Below are 21412 nucleotides of genomic sequence, written 5' to 3' on the forward strand. Positions count from 1 at the left end.
ATTGAATATCTGGATTAAAAAATGTATTTAAACCTTGAAATATTTTCTGTTCGACTTGCACAATTATTATGCTGACGATATAATTTGCTAAAAAAAAAATGTATGGAAAGAAAAAAGTCTACACTTTCGTATATGACTGACAAAAAGACTAAAATTAAAATATTAATATTAATAATAATAATAATAATAAAGATGTATGTCACAGTCTAGGGTTTAGACTGAACATGCTGAGTGCCGTTCAGTTGAATTGAGATCACTTTTTAAAATTCCAATTCAGTTCCTGAATTTGAAGTGAGACACCAAACAGGAAACAGAACAAAGTACAAATTTGAATGCAAGGAAGTAAAATTAACATAAATTGATGCTCAAACAAATAAAACTATAGTTTCTAACTATAAAGCAAAGTTTGTAGACAGACAGACAGATAGATATAGATAGACAGATGGATATATAGACAGATGGATAGATATAGATAGACAGATGGATATATAGACAGATGGATAGACAGATAGGTGTTCAATAGGTGATAGCTTTCACATAATAAAGCTTTAACACACACTCACACTCTTTCTAATATTTTCAGCACACAAACTGGAAATATATATTTCCAGATTTTCACATTATAGCACTTCATTCTACGTGAGGTTATGTTTACATTTCCAATGGTGGGAAAGGGAATATTCTATAGTATACCATGGTCTGTCTGAATACTCTATTCTGATTGGCTGGAAGGTGTGCAATAAAAACATTTTATGCACAGGTAGTTCCAAGTCTGTTTTATCACCGTTTATATTAAAGCAACACTAAGGAACTTTTCCTCTTCGGTCGCCCTACAGGTTGGAAGTGGAAGTGTCCATTACCGCTGTCGTAAATAATTTCGCCGCGCTCAGCCTACTGTCGCACGCGCACGCTGTTTATCCGGCACCGGCTTTGGAATGAACGATGTCCACAGACAAGGTAGAGTATGTTGCATGATTTCATGAAAGTATGATGTATTGCGACATCAGAAACGAAGAAAAACTAAATAATGATTATTGTAACGCTTGACGTAAAGCAAGTCAAATTTGTAGTTTTCTTATGTCTCATTCGAACTACAGAAACGCAACCCGGATTGGCAAACTTGCATAGTGTGGTTAAAGCAGATATAGGGTCGCAAAGTGAATCCAGAAGTGCCTTTCACTCTGTTATGACTTGATGAACCACTGATACGATTTTAGAAACATTATTTTAAGGTAAAAAGTGTTCCTTAGTGTTGCTTTAATGCACTGTTTTCATTGAAGCGCACAAACACATACGTCACTCGCACACAGGGCGCTGCCCTTGCGTACACACGCAACTTTTAGTAATAATCACTACATTTAGCAATGAAGGGGTTACATCGCTATTCTTAAAGCTACACTGTGTATTTTCTCCCATTTAGCGGTGAAATTGTTTATGACTGCCAACTGAATATTACTTTCTAGCTCCTCCCCTTCCGAGGGCGTTTTAACTCCTACGGTGGCCGTATTATTTCAAATCTGCCGGCAGTCGCGAGTAATCTCCCCCTCGCATTCGTCACGGTGCCACGGAGTGTAAAAACACGAAAGGCGAAGCTTGAATTTCCAGGTATGTCCCTCTTTGGCACATGTATTTTCAAGATGGAGGCGCAACATGGCTGCCGCCATTCGATCGACTCGCTCGTATGTTTTCTAAATGGCAGATTCTACGCTTACGAGAATACTTGATTTGTTGGTAGAAGTAATTACACATTAATGAGCACATATCATTTTGAAAGAACAAAGTGTTTTTTGCTAAGAATCAACTTAAAAAATTACACAGTGTAGCTTTGAGTAATTAAACTCATAGCTTCATTTGTTAATAGAGAGAGAGATGCTGAAAAGACGCAGGTACGAATCTCTCATCTCTCTCAATAATTATTTCAAATAAATGCTATAATTCATTCATTCAAATTAATGTAATCTAACGCACTACTTCATCTCTGTGTCTGATTCAAAGCGGACAGAATACTAGATCTAACAAGCCATAACTGACGAAAATAACCGTAAATTTTACCCTTCCGGTCAAATATTACGCTGCAAACATCAATAACAGCTTAAAGTTGTCAATGCTGGCAAATGACCAAATGTATACGCGGGATAATGTACGGTTAGGTGTGCATTGCACTTCGCGTTGGGCAGTTCTTTGCCTCCACGTCGTGTATTACAATCGTTAAAGGGATACTTCACCTCTGGAAAGATTAATGTGTATTTAAAAAAGGCCATTTATGTAGAAGAAATGTGAAATTATTTTTGAATTTGGAGCTTTCTAGACTGAGAAAATCCAGAAAATGTATTTTTGGCTTATGTGGATGAAAGACAACAACTCCCAGAATGCACTTGCTTCGCTGCCCTACGAGGCCACTCCCAAGCCACGCCTACCGGTAAGAAAGCGCAGTTGAAAACAACAAGGCTAGGCTACTAGTGAGACTCCATGACGAGTTTGCCCGGGATTTCGAGATCGCCCAAAATGTCCGGGATTCGGCTTTTGCGTTCTACAGTCGCCATGCATTATGTTTACTCTGGCAAGCAGGACGAGACTGAGGGCCGCGGGAGAACGGCGAGAGGCCGGTGGCGTCATTACTGAGACGCGCCGGTCTCGTATCTCTCACGGAGGAGCGGGAATTTTCTTAGCAATGCTAACACGCACATCAACCCATCACTTGTTTAGCGTTCATGTAAACTTTACATTCAGATTCACCAATCGGAATTAATTCAGTTAGATTGAAACAAAAGGTGTGCATGACAGTAAACAATGAATGGCGACCGCAGAAAGCAAAAGCTGAATCCCGGACATTTTGGACGATCTCGACGGCCGGACATGTCCGGGAAAAAGAGGATGGTAACCCCTACTACTCAGCTTTCTCCACAGAACAAGAGCCTGTTAGCTTAGCTTCCAAAGAAAGACGGCTGACACTATTTGTACATTCTGTGATCCCACCCTCTATGGGCGGGTTGAAAACATGCGGGACAGCCCCTACTACTGGCTGTAGTCTTTAGCCTCTGGCCAAAAAATACTCCGATGACTCAAAATGGCGATTTTTGCGTCATCGGAGGATTTTTTCCAGACAAAAAAATACATAAATCTCTCGTCTCAGGGGGATATGAGGGTGGAAAGCACAGTAATTAGAAAATACTACAGGTTTTCTACTAATACAAAGCTTAATGCTAAATCCTGAAGTATCCCTTTAATGCACAGCTAGCCGTGGATTATCCCTTACATACTCTTTGTGCAATATTCTATAAAAAAATTCTTCATGCCTTTGGGGTGCACATTTTATCTTTTCAACATTAATTTAAGAGCTTCTCCAGAATCTCTAGACTCTATATTTGGTTTTCCGTTCAGAAACACTTGGCTAAAGGCACATTGGGTTTTATTTGGTGGGGAAGTAGCGTTGTTTGTTGTTCCACTGTTGCATGTTGAGAAGCTTTTGAGTGCTTCCCCTTCAGCATGATACACAGTTGCATCTGTATTCTATGGACACTCCAGTTTCAAAAAGATTAGAGCGAGCCTGACCTGCCCTCTCTGATTCTTGTAATCTTTTTCTTGTGCGTGGGTGCTCTTTAATGCCATAAAAAAACAGCCTCAAAATAAACAGACAATAATAAAAAAATTAAGTGAAAAAATAACAACAACAGAGTACACTCATGATGTGCATTCTTTATGTAGCACTCAGGTTAAAACCTCCCTGCCATGAAAACATGTGGTGAATATCAACTCGTATCTATTATACTCCGTCCTGCCAGAGAAGGCAAACAGCAGGAAAAAAAGTCAATAAAAAAATAACCATAGCTGAAAATCTATTTAATTATCATCAGGTATGGATGGATTTAAATTCTATGCAAAATAATTGAACAAAATCTGATTGCATATATTCAGATTATGACACTTATTAATCATTGTGGTGGTCTTTTTTTTTTTTTCTCTCCAGAAATAAGTATTCCAAAACACACCATGGGAGTGTGAGACGAGGGAGTAAAGTATGATATATTAGCCCATGTTTTGTTATAGCTGTTACACACAGCACATTTAAGACACAATAGTGCCACCTATATGTAGAAGATGGTCAGCACATCACAATATTTACAGGACAGGCAATATTTAGATTTCCAATGTGTAAGTTATATGGAGGTCTAGGATTGCCACTAATCAATGCATTAATTAAAATTAAATAAAACATTTACGTGTGTATATGCATGTATGAAACGTTTCAAAATAAACCGTTTTAAACACCTATTTATGCAAACTGGCATTATTAGTTTATTTTTTATTTTACGGTTACATTTAACTATATTTTTAAACATTTAATAAATTATGTTTATTTATGTGTCCACTTCAAAATGGGTTTATAAAAAATTATCAATTGCACATTTGTTCCATAATATAGGGTTAAGATTAGCTTGTTTTTAAGTATCAACCTTCATACCTTCCTTTCTTTTTATCATGAACACACATTACAAATATCAAATTTTTCTTTGCCTCAGTTGATGGCAAGCTTAGATGGCTGAGATGATCAGACTTTCCTTGAATACACACTGTAAATCTGGACAGTATATAAGAAAATAGTTTTGTACAATGAAACCTGTAAAAAACTGACAAGTGTCATTACCTTGAATTTGGAAATCTGCCACAATTGAATGGCTATATTGTGTATGAAGATGTATGGAGTTGGGGAAGTGTTAGTTAGAGCATTCAACATGCTCTGAAGTCCAGAAATGACTTTATTCGAAATGGCCTTGAGCATGGAGAAACATTTATATGCATGTTCTGGCTATACCGAGTTGTGTCTGTCTACACAAGAGCAGCGCTAGGGATACAGAAACACTCTTATACACTCTTAAAAATAAAGGTTCTTTACGGGCATCTGTGGTTCCATGAAGAAACTATTTCCCTGGAACCTTTCCATTGCACTAAAGGTTCTTTATAGTGAAAAAATGGTTCTTTTAGATTATTAAAATGTTCTTCATAGGAAAAAATGGTTATTTTAAGATCTGTTCACCGAAAGGTTCTTTAGTGAACCCAAAATGGTTCTTCTATGGTATCGTTACAAAAATATATTTTTAGTTGTTACGTTCTGCAACTTCATTTTATCTCTAAGATGACCAACACAATTTTTTTCCCAATCTTTGACATGTCAAAATGTCAAAAACTAATTTGTCCAGTATACTGACAAATACCAGTCTGAATATACATAAACATACCAGTTATAGGTTCTACCCCAAATCTAAACATTTTAGGGAGTTTGTCCTTGAACTGACCCATGTTTTGGGTTGGTGGGGGTTATTTCACATATTAATAAATATGCCTACATATGGCTACATTAGAGTTGTTGGGACGCTTGATTGTGGTGACATTGACAGTTTGTTTATAGCCTAAGGTTAGATTTTTATATCTGACGGTTGTATTTAGGCTTCAAAATTCATTAAAGTTGTGTTCATTTGTGAAAATGATCTTGGACATAAACTTTTGTAAATCACAGAGCTTATTTTTTGTGATAATTCAAAAGCCTATGGAAAAATCCTCCCTGCACCGCTCTATAGCCACGTATAGATTTACAAATGGAGTTCAGTATAGGGTGCTCATAATGCTTTATTCTAACTCTTTCATAATGCTCTATATTAACCTCACAATGCAGAGCCTGTCGTCAGTCACGAGAGTTCACAACACTGAAGCCTATCTGAAGAAATAAAGCAAACCAACCATAAAATCATATGCATAAAATCATTATTCGTTAAATACACAGTCATATTATAGCACCAACATGAATGGTCCGTGTTGAAGTCCCCCGTTTTCCATGAAAACTCTTTTGTGAGCTGACAAATTGAAAGTCTTACATGGGACGATCATCGAGAGCAGCATTCATAAATGTACTTACATTTTCCGTTATATCAAAAATGACAATGAATGACATGTTGCGGAGGCAAACGCAAACTTGACATATGAATGCAATGCACACAAAACGATCCAGAACTGAACTGAAGAATAGATCATCCATAAAAGCCCACTCATATTCCCGACACAAACATTGGTAATATCTTGACAGGAACATCGGAGCCGGTCAATGTCAGCAGAATATCTGTGCGAGGTCATAAACAGTCCAAAACATTATTAAAGATTGTTATGAAAGTGTCAAAGCTTCCCACATGAAGTAGGATTTTAGTTAAGTGCAGCCATAAAAAATAATGCTTGCAAACATATTTGAAAGCTCAGTGCTGCTATTACTCAGTTAAAGGGCTTTTAAAACCAACAAGATACTCCCATTGTTTGAGTACATGAAAAAAAAACAGTCTGCTTTTAAAGCTAATACAAGAGTTTGAACATCAGACATGGGTAATATATTTCTATAATCTTGGGTCTCTGTGTTAAAACCCAAACCCTTTTGTTTATACCTTTGAACGTTTTCCAACCAATCAGAAGAGACGGTTCATGTAAAAAAATGAATACGCTTCTTTTCAAATCAGTAGATTCACTTATAAAGACCCCTGACCTCTTAATGTAGCACCGGATTTAAGAGCTCGCTGATTAATTCCCTTTTTCTGGTGTTTTTATGATTCTCCTCTTACACATTTTTCATTGAGAAAGCTATTAAACCCAGGACAACTGGTGCTACAGGAAAAAAAGATAAAAAGTGGGACAAAACAGACCACTTAAACAGCCTCCCTGATGCAAAATTATAGACAACAATTCTGTACAGATGCTAGCATAGCAAGTTAGCATAGCAGTCGCTTTAAGAGGCAGATCGTACAACAATGAAGTCTAGCACAGCAAAGCTGGTTACATGTTAAAGCTCTATGTGTTCATTGGATGATTGAATCTAAACTGTTTTACATAATTTGCTCTTTTACTTCTGAAATTGTAAATTTAATCTGTGGCTACTACATAAATTATTATATTTACACATGGTTGCAGATACAGAAATGTTGTACACTTGGGTGTAATCCACTTTGGGAGATGTATGACATCATCAGGGCAGACTTAAAGGGATAGTTCATACAAAAATGAAATTGATTTCTCATCGCTCCAAACCTGTATGACTTTATTTCTCGTGTGGACTTTACATGTCTGGAACGACATGGGGGTGAATAAAATATGACAGAATGTTCATTTTTGATGAACTATCTCTTTAGGTTCACCTGAAAAGCAATACAGTAATTCTGAATGCCATTTGTGCAAAAAAATAATATATATATATATATTAAAAAGAAGAAAATAACAATAATAAAAAGGATAATAATAATAATAATAAAATAATTTCCTGAAATGCTTCAGGAGACTAAAATGACTCTTTTCACACATTTTTCACAAAAGAAAGCAAACTGCAGTAATTGTTTGAAACCTAGCTCAAATGTAACATTAGATCAGAGAAGTACCTCTAAAGTACATCAGCTTGCGTGCACGTATACACTGTACATTTACCAAAGAAATCCACGTCTAATCCACAGTCAAAATGTTAGTGAAATAAAGACAATTTACACAACTTAAAAAAAATGGGTTGAAACATGCCTACAAAATTTGTGACAACGCTACAATAAAGTTCAGTTTGTTAATAATCTAGGTTAATGGTGTGTTCACCAAGGTTGCATTTATTTATTAACAGTAAAAACAGTAATATTGTAAAATATTATTACAATTTAAATAACCGTTTTCTATTTTAATACATTTTAAAATGTTATTTATTCCTGCGATGGCAAAGCTGAATTTTCAGCATCATTACTCCAGTCTTCAGTGTCACATGATCTTTCAGAAATCAGTCTAATATGCTGATTAAAATTAAAAATTAAAATTACGATTAAAATTTTAATTTTTATATATTCTTTTAATTATAAATAGCCGCGTTTCCATTACCCTTCAAATTGCGCAAATTTAAATTGCGAATTGACAATACGCTCAATGGAAACACGTCAATTTCGCAAAAACTCGCTTTTATCGCAAAAAAGTTTTTACGCTCGCATGAGGTGGTTTTTCAGGCAATTCGAAAAATAAATATTTCACAAAACTACAATGGAAACAGTTTTTGTGCATTTACAGGTCAGCTGACTTAGGCGCGGTGTGTTTGGACAGAATACGAGACGGAGTTCTTTATTGAATTCATAAAAGACAAAAGAATTACAGGAATACTGGATTCTAAACCTCTAAGAAATGCCACAATCAAGACCTCGAAGCAGAAATGAGTGAGAAACACCCAGAAACTCTTCATATGTGCCGCTCACAGACACAGTATAAGGCTCTTTCCTTGCCATTAATGCTTGGATAACACGCCTACGTTTCCTTCCATTAATAATAATAATAATGTCTAGTGCGGTACGTGACTGTGATATATATATATAAACTTACCAACGTCCGTTGCCATGATTTTTGGAATGACTTATCGCGAGAGGAAAAAATGACGTTTTAGTCGCATAACATCGGTTAATGGAAACGCCGTCATTTCGCAATAGTTTTTTATCAATATTTAGAAAAAAAAAAAAATTGCAAAAGTTTTGCGCGAATCTTTAATGGAAACGCGGCTAGTGTTGGAAAAAAAAGTGCAGCTTAATATTTTTGTGGAAACAGTGACCCTTTGATGAATAGAAACCTACTAAAATGTATCTGAATTGATTTAAAATATATATTTTTTTGTAATAATTTAAGTGTTTACTGTCAGTTTACTGTTGGATCAATTATGCATCCTTGCTGAATAAAAGAATTTTGGATTATTATTAACCTAAGTTCATTATACCCAATGTATTGAATATATTGAACCTTATTGTAAAGTGCTACATATTTTGTAAGTAAATCACAAGTTGACATTTGTGTAATATCAGAGCAGCTTTTTAATATGAGGCCTCTGCTCCGAAAAGAGAAAAACAAGAAGTTTTGGGACTGATGAGAATTTCAGTGTATTTGGTCCACAGTATGAAATGTATAATACCAGTATAGTTGCTTTTAGTTAAACGTGACTTGCTGGTTGAGAAACAGCACCTGGTGTGCATTACTATGTTTGTAATGCACCATTTCTACTGAAGCAGAAACTGCCTTGTAGTGTAATCCTGTTTAGTTCTGACTCTGGTTGGCTGGGAGGCTTTCCAAAGACATGACTGGTGGTCCATTGCTGAATAGAGTTGCATTTGTGCCTGTTATTTGCTGGTTGCAAAGTGTTCATAGTTGTACCCTGCCAAGACTGTGTGCACACTGTACCTGTTTAGTCGAAAAGCACAATGCTGAATTCTGTTAGTAACTGGTTATCGGCCTTCGAAGTAGCTCTCTGCAAAATAAGAAGCTGAATGGTTCCTGGTTAGAACGGGGGTAAAGTGTCACGGAGTTGCAGTGACTCCCCTTCACCAGCAGGTGGCTGAAGTTCACAGGGTTTTAGTCACAGTCCATGGCTCTGTAAAAACGGGAGCGAGTTTGTCAGTGACCTAATACGTTTGTTACAACTCTGTCCATTTGAAGAAGGATGGTTTACAGTTATAATTCATCTGCACTCTCACTTGAGGATAAAAAATCCCAGAAAGCAGCTGAGATGACTTGCCTTTTGATTAGAGCAGTGTTCAGATATCAAGTAATCAATAAAACGCTTAAAATTAGAACAAGCAAATGTTCTGGTCAGTGAAATGTCCCAATATACAGGCAGACAAACCACACAAGTAAAAAAACAATGGTCTGGTGCTTGTCCTTGAATGACCAAAGAATGGGCGATAAAAAAGTCCAGTACTACAACAAATGAGTGAGAGTAAATACTGTGAGTGAATCCATCTGTGTGTGTGTGTGTGTGTAAGGTGCAGAGACCGGTCAGAACTTGTTCTGTTTTAGCTTGTCAATGTGGTAGCAGAGCTTGAGAGCCGGGCCCAGTTTGAGTCCCAGGTACTTCATGATCATGTCACTCTTCAGGAGAAGAAGAGCATCCCCATCAATCTCCTGAAGAAGTAAATCACAATGTCCACAACAGAATGCTTACTGTACACATGAAACAATGTTTTACAGTGTTTAACTATTGAGGATATTAGAATATTCTGAGTTGGAAAAACACATGCACAAAAATCTGGCCCAAAACCTGCATTAGATTTAACAGAGTGTTAGCGGTCCAGAGTTGAAGCAGAGCTTAACAACAGATGAACTTTGCACAGTAGTAGTATTGGTACAAATGGTGATTGCAGAATGCTTTTGCTCCACTTACTCTGACTTGAACTGCTCATTCTACCTGGAAAATATTATAATAATCTCTATTTACACTACCGTTCAAAAGTTTGGGGTCAGTAAGTCTCTTCTGCTCACCAAGGCTGCATTTATTTGATAAAAAACAATAATAATAATAATAAAAAAAACAGTAATATTGTGAAATATTATGACAATTTAAAATTACTGTTTTCTATTTTAATATATTTTAAACTGTAATTTATTCCTGTGATCAAAGCTGAATTTTCAGCATCATTACTCCAGTGTCACATGATCCTTCAGAAATCATTCTGATATGATGATTTGATGCTCAAGAAACATTCATTATTATTATTAATGTTGAAAACAGTTGTGTACAAATTGTTTTCAAAATTCTTTGATGAATAGAAAGTTCAAAAGAACAGCATTTATTTAAAATAGAATATTTTCTAACATTATAAATGTCTTTACTGTAACTTTTGATCAGTTTAACTCATCCCTGATGAATAAAAGTATTGATTTATTTAATTTCTTTCCCCCAAAAATAAAATAAAAATTCTTACTGACCCCAAACTTTTGAAGGGTAGTGTTTAATGTTACAAAAGCTTTAGATTTCAGATAAATGCTGTTCTTTTGAACTTTCTATTCATCATAGCATCATGAAATAAAAATGTAAATAACTGTTTTCAACATTGATAATAATCATAAATGTTTCTTGAGCAGCAAATCATCATATTAGAGTGATTTCTGGATTTCACAGGAATAAATTACACTTTACTGTATATTCACATAGAAAACAGCTGTTTTAAATTGGAATAATATTTCACAATATTGCTGTTTTTGTTTGTATTTTTAATCAAATAAATGCAGCCTTGGTGAGCAGAAGATACTTCTTTTATATTATAATAATAATCTCCCCCTCTATTTCTTCACTTGTAGCAAATGTGAATTACATAATGTGAAGCAGAAGTGAACCTGCAGTGCTTTCCAATTACAATTCACATGATGAACCACACAACCACCAAACTCAGAGCACACACTGAGATGGACGTATTTCCATAATGAATTAAATCACAGCCTTTTTTGCACTTTAATTGTGCGGCCCTATGTGGAAGAGTAAAATTCAATTTCATTAGATGGTGTTCAATTGTACTTTGCTTTTTGTTCTGTTTTAAATAAGCAATGATTTGAAATCTTTTCCATTTAACATTCAGCTCAGGTGGTTATATCACCAATCATGTGAACTTGAGTTGATCTGGTTCTCTAACTTGAAACTGAACTAATGTTACCTACACAGGGATTAGTTATCTGACAATATGTTCAACACATGGTGTTTGTTTGCCACTTGTAAATAAATGTGTCAGTCAGACTCACATGTTTTCTGAAGAGATCCACGTGCGGGCCCAGCGCTTGAGGATCTGCATCTTTGATAAACCACACCACCTCATCCACGCTCCACCTGGAGGGATCCTTACTGGGTGGGGGCTTCGCCTCCCCTCCGTCTGGGGATGGACTGTAGGCTAGACAGAGAGAAATCAGGTTCAGACAAGGCTAGGATTATCATTCTTGGTTGAAGCTAGAAATATCAGTAACACTTTCTATGAAGCCTGTATTTACAATGCATTTTAACGGTATGCTTAATGCATTATAATACATGCACAAACAACCCTATAATATGTTATAAATTTTAAGAGTACAAACACATTATAAGGCAATATGTGTGCCTTATAATGCATTAAGAATACCAGTTTGATGCATTATAAATACAGGCTTTATCTGGTGTTATAATGCATTATACTCTTAAAAGTTATAACCACAAATAGCTAAGTATTTTAATGTATTGTAACTATTGTTATGATTATTTATCAGATGATACAACACATTATAAAGTTGTTTATAAGGCATTATGCATGTATTATAATGCATTAAGAATACCCTTATAATGCATTATAAATACAGGCTTAATAGGAAGTGTTACCAAAATGTCATATATGCAGTAAATGTGGTTCTTAACCTTTTTGACTCCAAGGCCCTCACTGACCACAACCATTTTAGAAGGCCCCATGACTTTTCCAGTTGTTTGTGATTCACTATATAAGTGAATTTCCTAATATATATATATATATATATATATATATATATATATATATATATATATATATATATATATATATATATATTAGGGATAGGGCGATTACCGGTTTCACTATAAACCACAATAAAATGTACTGACGGTTAGTATTATCATTTAAAATTGAATTATCATTAAAACCGTGTCTAATTATAGCTATTATAATTTTTATAATAGCGATTATAAATTATAATTATTGATTATTATTTAATAACTCACTTAATAACAGGCTGACGCAGGCGCAGCTCTCAATGTTGTTGTTTTTTTTATTCGAGAAGGAATGGCGGACGGCAGATTAATGTTTTAAATTTTACATGATCACAAAAATATTACCAAACTCAGTAAACAATAAATCAACTCTGATTTCATTTTCAATACAATCGAAAACGAGAGAGCGCGTGCGCGTCCGTTGTGATACATGTGCGCTGTGTTATAATGCGTTGTTATTGACGACGGTCATTTTAAGGAAGGAAATGCCACAGAATATAATCTTGCTTAAAAAAGTGCATAGAGCTGCTTGTTTTATTTGTTGTTTGTTGATTTTCAAATATAAAACTTGTTGAAATGTTTTCAGTGTGAGCATCAGTTATTTTTGAACACTTTCATCTCGTTTTAACAAAACCGTGATATATTGATAATCACGATAATTTTGGTCACTATTATCGTGATATGAAATTTTCATACCGTCCCATCCCTAAAATATATATAGGTCTCAAGGTGACTTCAAATTATTTAAACAACAAAAAGACAGATATTTCTTATTTTATATATATACTGTATATATATATATATATATATATATATATAAATAATAAGAAATATCTGTTTTTTTGTTGTTTAAATCATTTTAAGTCATCTTGAGACCTCCTTGTGGGCTCCAACCCCCCCTTACTTGAGAGCCATTGGTACTTTATATACTATTTAGTTTTCAGTTTTTTGATTATCTGGTATGGTATCTTCTCACATACATCTCATTTGATTAACATGGTTTTAAAGTAGTGCAGAAACTCTTTTTCTGCTTTATTGTAAAAGTGTTAATTTCCTCTTTCTTACCACTTCTGTTTCCTTCCTGGAATGTGCTGGGACTGGCTGCCTGCCTGCACACACCTCCAGAGTAGACGGGGCCAGAACGAAAACCATATGCAGGTTTACTCGCCGTGTACGGTGAGGACATCGCTCCAAAAGCAGAGTCGCTGGGGTCAACAGAATAGCGCTTAGGGTCCATTGAATCGCCATGGTAATCATCCACCATCGAGTCTGCTGCACAAAAAGAAAAGCAATTTAGGGAAAATAATGCATGTTAAGCATGCATGTCATTTGGCTCAGGATAATTATTGCTTTTTTTGAGTGCAGATTGGCCTGTATGGATTCATCCAAACCAAATTGTATACATATGCAAATGCTAAGCAAACACAGCTTTCTATGTTTTTCTGCATTAAAAAGCAAACATACAGAATGACTAGTGTAGTCCGATTCACGAAAGTGGAAATCTTAATTCATTAAGAAATTCATTCTTTTAATGAATTACATAAATGCAGTTATGAGATTGTATTAGTCTGATGAACTCTTCACTGAATAAACTCTCTGAATACTAGGGCTGGTCCGAATACCATTTTTTGAGCTTCGAAACTTCGGTAGTAATGAACATCGAATATTCGAAGCTTCGGAGAGAGGGGGCTGAACATATTCTTCTCTCTATTAAAGGCAGGAATCTCTATGTGTCTGTCTGACCGTTTACATCTTGATTATTTCGAGAACCGTTCATCCAATCGACTTCACACGGGAGTGCAGTGTCGCATTTGGTGCAATATAGATGGACAGGCGAGACGCAACACATTCAGAATTTTAGTAAACTACAGAACAGCGCGAGCGGGAAGTGGCGCACCGGGCTTATATTCTGCACTAGTGATATAAAACGCACACACACAGGTCTGTTAAATTAAGCAATACTTTTAAGGTAGTCTAATATTTTTCTGACTAACAAATTACCGACAGTAAAGGGTAGATAAAAAAAAAAAAAAAAAAAACGAAATTTAAATAAAGAAAAAACGAAATTTAAATAAAGAAAAACCGAAATTTAAATAAAGAAAACCGAAATTAAGTTAAATTAAAAACTAGATTAATTTAGATTGATAATAACGGGTAAAAAGGCTAATACATTTTGTTTCTATTATTCTATTTTCCACAATGTCAAAGCAACGCAGCTTAACCCAAAACACAAGCTCAGGCATGCACTTCGGTCCATACAAACTCCGCTGTTCTGCGCTCTAGCCAGAGAACACTCCCATTGCAGGAACACTTAGGAGTCGGTTCTATTTCTAGCATGCACGTTTTCCGCGTGGCTCGAGCCGCGCCGCGTGTTTCACGCAGGCAGTGTGCAAACCAGAGTTCTCCTTTAACATGGGAGCCGAAATAAAAACGGACATGCCACGCAGCCAGTGTGTCGCCGGCCTTATTCAAGCGCGAATGAGAACCGTTTCGCAGGGGATCCCAGGTGTGCAAAAAAAACAAAACGAATATTCGAATGGCAAATTTTCAAATCGAATACCAACCCACCGAACGATTGTTCGAATATTCGGGTCCAGCCCTACTGAATACTTTGTCATGTCTGACTCAAAATGTTAGTGGATTATACAGACTGTTCATTATACTGACTGTTTGTTCAATAAATTAAAAAAAAAATATATAAATAAATTAAAATGTATTTTTTTAAACCGGAATAATAAAAAAATAAATAAAATTAATATTATTAAATAGTTTTTTTTTTTTTTATGTAGTTAGAATGAATTATAGGTAGCTGGTAGACATTGCAAACACAGCTGTCTGTAGGAAACACTGATAAACATACAGTGTTGACGAGTAACGTAGGCTCCCCCTGGAGTGGGTTTTCCTCTCTCAACCACGTTAACCATTGACATGGGATTAAGTCACAACACAACCTTTGCCTATGTAGCTGAGCAGTGTGATATTGTGTCATACTGAAGTTAATGCTCTAATCTCTAGAGCTCCCAAACCACATTCACAGGGGGAAAAGAGGGGGGTGGGGGGGGGTGGGTGGAGCCAGCAGAACTCAAACACTCAAACCACAGGCCACTCACAGAGGCACTCAACCTTTCACTGCCACTTAAACAGCTCAGCTTGCACTAAAGGCCTCCTCAGCATTTTCAGAAGGGCAAATTGGACAGCGACAGAAACGAGTGCAGATCCAATCAAACACCAAATTACAAAACATCCAAAACAAAAATTGACAAAAACAAGAATTGTCTAATATAGAAAAGTTTACTTCAACTGCAGGCTGTGTAGATATAGACGGAAACACAGCTCTAGTATTTAAAAAAAAGGGTAGAATAACAGAGCTTGATGAGCACGCACTTGACTTGGGCTGTCCGTCTGAGTGCTTTTCAGCGTGGAATGAGGAAGAGGAGGAGGGAGACGATGAAGGAGCGATGGGCTGGTCACTGAAGAGGTTCTCACACATCAGGCTTCGGCACAACTTCTTGAGGAAGCGGAGAACATAACCTACGCTGTTGACCACTGGCAAACTCAACAGATGCTGTTTACCATCAAAGGTGGCTGATGAAGAGAAAGAAAGAGTGTTTAAAGGGTTACTTCAGGATTTAGCATTAAGCTTTGTATTAGTAGAAAACCTGTAGTATTTTCGAATTACCATGCTTTCCCCCCTCATATCCCCCTGAGAGGAGAGATTTATGTATTTTTTGTCTGGAAAAAATCCTCCGATGACGCAAAAATCGTCATTTTGCGTCATCGGAGGATTTTCTGTCCAGAGGCTAAAGACTACAGCCAGTAGATGGCGTTGTTCCGCATGTTTACAACCCGCCCATAGAGGGTGGGATCTCACTCACAGAATGTACACAGTGTCAGCCGTCTTTCTTTGGAAGCTAAGCTAGCATGCTCTTGTTCTGTGGAGAAAGCTGAATAATAGGAGAAAGCTGAGTAAGTAGGGGTTACCATCTTCCTTTTCCCGGACTTGTCCGGCGGGCGAGACTGTTAAAAATGTCCGGGATTCAGCTTTTGCGTTCTGTGGTCGCCATTCATTGTTTACATGCACACCTCTCGTTTCAATCTAACTGAATTAATTCCGATCGGTGAATCTGACTGTAGTGTTTACATGAACGCTAAACAAGTGATCGGTTGATGTGCGTTTTACCATTGCTAAGAAAATTTCCGCTCCTCCGTGAGAGATGCGAGACCCGGCGCGTCTCAGTAATGACGCCACCGGCCTCGCGCCGTTCTCCCGCGGCCGTCAGCCTCGTCCTGCTCGCCACAGTAAACATAATGAATGAATGGCGACTGTAGAACGCAAAAGCCGAAACCCGGACATTTTGGGTCTCTAAATCCCTGGCAAACTCATCACTTACTTAGGCTAGCCTTGTTGTTTTCAACTGTGCTCTCTAACCGGTAGGCGTGGCCTCCTAAGGCAGCGAAGCAAGTGCATTCTGGGAGTTGTTGTCTTTCATCCACATAAGCCAAAAATACATTTTCTGGCTTTTCTCAGTCTAGAAAGCTCCAAATTCAAAAATTTCTCCACATTTCTTCTACTTAAATGACCTATTTTAAATACACATTCATCTTCCCAGAGGTGAAGTATCCCTTTAAATTGCACACTGTTGTAAATGCCGTTACAGTAAATACGAAAATACGAAATTTCAGATGGCACTTAGAGGCTTTTGCATCTGAACTCTTCATATATATATATATATATATATATATATTTATGTATTTATACATATGTATATATTTGTATGTATATGTATTTATATTTTATTAAGATGTGTGTATGTGTGTGTGTATACATGTACCTTTACAGTATATTTAAAAACGTCCCATAAACCAGCACTAACTTTGTGCTTGATCATTACTTTGTACACTACAATTTAAAAGAAAACAATTAATTCAATTAACCATGAATTTGCAGCGTCATTACTCCGGTCTTCAGTCGCTGCATTTACATGGACACTTATAATCGGATTGACGGCTCAATCGGACTAAAAAACCTTCATGTAAACACCTTAATCGATCCGATTGAGCTCGATCCGAATGAAATTTCGATCGGATTGAAAGGGGTGGTTTATCCCTTTTGTAATCCGATCGAGAGAACATGTAAACACTTGATCGGATTGAAAACCTAAACTGAAAGGACTGCGCATGTGCAATGACGTTACCTAGCGTAATGACGTATGACGCGCGGAACGAGCTGTTCTTCCTGTTGAATAAAGTGTCATATTAATAAGTTTCACGTCATTCTAAAATTCTCATTTCACTCGCGCGTCTGTGAAGTGAAGCAGGACAACGTCCCACCAGTCCTTGTTTTGGATTGTCATCCACAGACGACTGGTTTTGGCTGCGGGGAGGGGCATTTTTACTGCGTGATCAATAAGCAGCATGGCAAACCGGTTAATATGCTCTAAATTATGACCAGAGACGAATTAATATATTATGTCTGCTGTTTAAAACAAATAAAGAACCAATAGAGGAGAATAGTTATGCGCGAAAAGCAGGAAACTCTGTATATTAGTGCAGTATGCGCATGTCAAAACATCAGATCCGATTTGAAACTTGTGACATATAAACGCGCACATTAACCCGATTACTTTATTTATCATTCATGTAAACACCTTGTTCGGATTCATCAATCGGATTGATTTCATTCCGATTGTGTCCATGTAAACGTAGCTAGTGTCACATGATCTTTCAGAAATCATTCTAATATGCTGATCTGCTGCTCAAACTAGTAGTGCATATATGTATATACAGAATCCAGAATGAGAATCAGAATGGAGGCACGCATTAGGGTGGCTATGCAAATGAACCTGAGATCTTTTCTCCTCCGTAGCCCTCTGTAAGCAAGGTGAAGACGGCTTTCTGTTGAAAGGCGCTGTCGATGCAGCCCTGTACCGCCTGCTGCAGCACCACAGAGGGCCTGGCGGGACCCAGGTGATCCGGCAGCTGCAGCACCTTCTGCCTGTCCAGGTTAGGACCCGTGTTCACCTGCTTATTCACGTAGATACACACTGGAATAAAATGGACAGAGAGAGAAAGAGAGAGATGTTAAAATTAGCATTAGCTGCTTTCAGCATGCATTTTTAACGGAATAAGCACAATATGAGACTGCTGTATTTGCATTTTTTTTTTCTCAGTTCATGTTATGGTCTGACTAAGTCTTGGATTGCTAATGGAGGGTAATTCGTTGGTTTTGTTTGACTCTTGATTTCGAGATTTTTTTTGTATTATGTACTGAAAATATAAGTTTATACTGTTTGCTTAAAGGAATAGTTTAGTTAAAAATGAAAATTCTGTCATCATTTACTCACCCTCAAGTTGTCGGGTAACATGTCGGTAACCAGACAGTTGATGGATGTACCTCATTGACTTTTATAGTAGGAAATACTATGTAAGTCAATGGGGTCAAACAACTGTTTGGTTACCGACATTCTTCAAAATATCTTCTTTAGAGTTCAGCAGAAGAAATAAATTCATTCAGGTTTGAAACAACTTGAGGGCGAGTAAATTATGACAGAATTTTCATTTTTAAGTGAACCATTCGTTTAAGTTAATAAGTAATTTTAAAAGCAAAGCAAAGCAAAATCAAAAGCACAAACAGCACAGTATTTAAAAAATGAATCCATGATCTATAAAGACAATGCCTACATGTAAATGTACAACACACACACACATATTGGCACACAGTGCACGTCTTCCTTATTGACACTACAAAATAGATTGTGATATTTGTCAAGGAATCTTCAAACATTTGAGGCCACATTTATAGATCGTTTCGTCATGAGACCCAAGAGACAAGCAATAAAAGAAAGACAGGGCAACAAAGGAGAAACAACATAGAAATAAAAAAATAAAAAAACTCAGCGCTTGTGACAGCTTCAATCATGTGCTATATACTGTGCATTTCAGTAATTGCAAAGGAATTATTGATCAAAATTAAACCTGATATAAACATGTACCAAAAAAATAGTCTTTACATTTTAGTTTTATTCTCTGACAAATTCAAGCACTTAGAAATACAAAGAACATTACAAATATACACCTGCTCCTCTTCTTAAAACAATGCCATTAAACTAGATCACATACTGTAAATCACACCTAAAAAGCATCTGCGGTTTTATAAGCCACCCAGAGCCAATAATGTTTTGATTACCCTAAAACAACCCTTTAATAGGAAACATTTCCATTTCTATGCATTTATTTATCCCAAGTGACTTAAAAACACGGAAAAATACAAGCATGAGCGTTTAATATCAACAAAAACAATACAGGTACATAACAGAAATAAAGAGAGAGAGAGAGAGAGAGAGAGAGAGAGAGAGAGAGAGAGAGAGAGAGAGAGAGAGAGAGAGAGAGAGAGCGTGTGGGAATCCACCAATCACTCGTCCCCCTCCCATTTCCTCCCACACAATCTGTCCCCACTGACTTCCCTCGCTCGTCTGCAGCATGAGGATGCTTTAATCTGACAGATTGCCCTGCTAAGGGATTTCCTTCGTCGTCTGTCATCTAGAAGCACCATGACCAGGAGTCAGACACACACACACACACACACACACACACACACACACACACACACACACACACACACACACACACACACACACACACACACACACACACACACACACACACACACACACACACACACACACACACACACACACACACACACACATACACATACACACCTAAAATAATCTCAAGAAGTAGCCTGTGCTATGTTTGAGAATGTGTAACAGGATAAAGTCAATGAACAGCAAGTGTACAGAGTTCAGAGATAACACACAAAGTCTTAAAATAGATAACCAATAGCAAGATTACTGACATGCCAGACGTGTAGGCTTAACGACAGTGAAAATGAACCACCCTCAGGAAAGGCAATATAATTGAATTGCAAGCAGTCATATACAAACACGTTTTCCGAATAAAACAAAACACCAAAGCTGTTAACAATGACCTGAGGTCATTAAGGTCATGACCTCGACAACAACTCCCTCGGTAACACCCTCACATCGGAACGCAGGTTTGCGAGCACCGAGATGCTTCGTCAGATTTCTTTCTTAAAAGAATTGAAGACAAAACGCTGGTCTCATGAAGGCATGAATCTGAACAAAATGAACATGGTTGTTGAAAAATAGGAGAGGGACCAGAAGAGAGCATGACTTTTCCATTGCAAAAAGAATTAAAGTCTAGAAACCTGGTGGGCAGACAAAAGCCTCTTGTTCAGCAACTACTCCCTACAGCAAACGGATTAAGCTTTGAGAACTCAAGACGGAGTTCAGCCATACGTCACAACTTCTCATGTTTAAAGCAGACCTTGAACAGCATTGAGGTGCAGGCTTCATTCATTTTGAATGGCATAATTGAAAATTACACATGCTACAGTTGTGATGTGAATTCATTCTAAGCTCATATTTTAAAAATAGTAAGATTTTTTTTATTCCATTAAAAAGGCAATATAGCAGAACAGAACTGATCTCTCCATTGTAATGAAGAGATAAATTGGATGATAATGCCTCTAAGGCTAGAGCAGTCAGGTTCCTCAATAATGTCCCTTGAGACTTTCACACCTATTAACCTTTGAAATAAGAGATGTAACTACTCTTCTCTCTCCGTTCCCTTTCCTTCTAGTCATGGATGTTATTGCCGAACTGGATGGGACTGAAGGGTCGTGACCCCAAAGATTAAGTGTGTCTGTGCTGTATGAAGTCTTTACTGGCTACATTCACACATACTGAGTTTAGGATTGACAGATCTATTATTAAAGTCTTATCACAAATGACACAACAATGTTTGCATGCTTAATTTGTACTTGCACAGATTTTTATATTGTTACAAAATATTTCTATTCCAAAGAAATGCTGTTCTTATGAACTTTCTATTCATTAAAATATCCTGAAAAAAATAAATAAAATCGATCACAATTTTCACAAAAATATTAAACAGCTGTTTTCAACATTAATACTGATAAGAAATGTTTCTTGAGCACCAAATCAGAATATTATAGGATATTAAAGGCATAGTTCACCCAAAAATGAAAATTAGCCCATGATTTACTCACCCTGAAGTCATCTTAGGTGTATATGACAT

General features: G+C 36.8%; 1 protein-coding gene across 4 annotated transcripts in view; it reads right to left on the reverse strand.

The window, feature by feature from the left end:
* Nucleotides 1-3956: 3956 nt before the first annotated feature.
* The window catches only part of scml4 (Scm polycomb group protein like 4), a 42336-nt gene continuing 24880 nt past the window's right edge, over nt 3957-21412 (reverse strand). For 2 of the 4 annotated variants that reach the window (XM_079889454.1, XM_079889455.1), the window contains exons 5-9: nt 18133-18333; nt 15674-15874; nt 13355-13561; nt 11545-11690; nt 9500-9933 (exon numbers count right to left, since the gene is read on the reverse strand). In XM_079889454.1, the coding sequence (XP_079745580.1) occupies nt 9808-9933; nt 11545-11690; nt 13355-13561; nt 15674-15874; nt 18133-18333 (881 nt within the window). In that variant the 3' untranslated portion in view covers nt 9500-9807. Of the gene's footprint in view, nt 9404-9499; nt 9934-11544; nt 11691-13354; nt 13562-15673; nt 15875-18132; nt 18334-21412 lie in introns of those variants that run through there. The other 2 variants (XM_079889453.1, XM_079889456.1) reach the window with 2 other exon arrangements.

This window comes from Squalius cephalus (genome assembly GCF_949319135.1).
Source record: "Squalius cephalus genome assembly, chromosome: 12".
NCBI lineage: Eukaryota > Metazoa > Chordata > Actinopteri > Cypriniformes > Leuciscidae > Squalius > Squalius cephalus.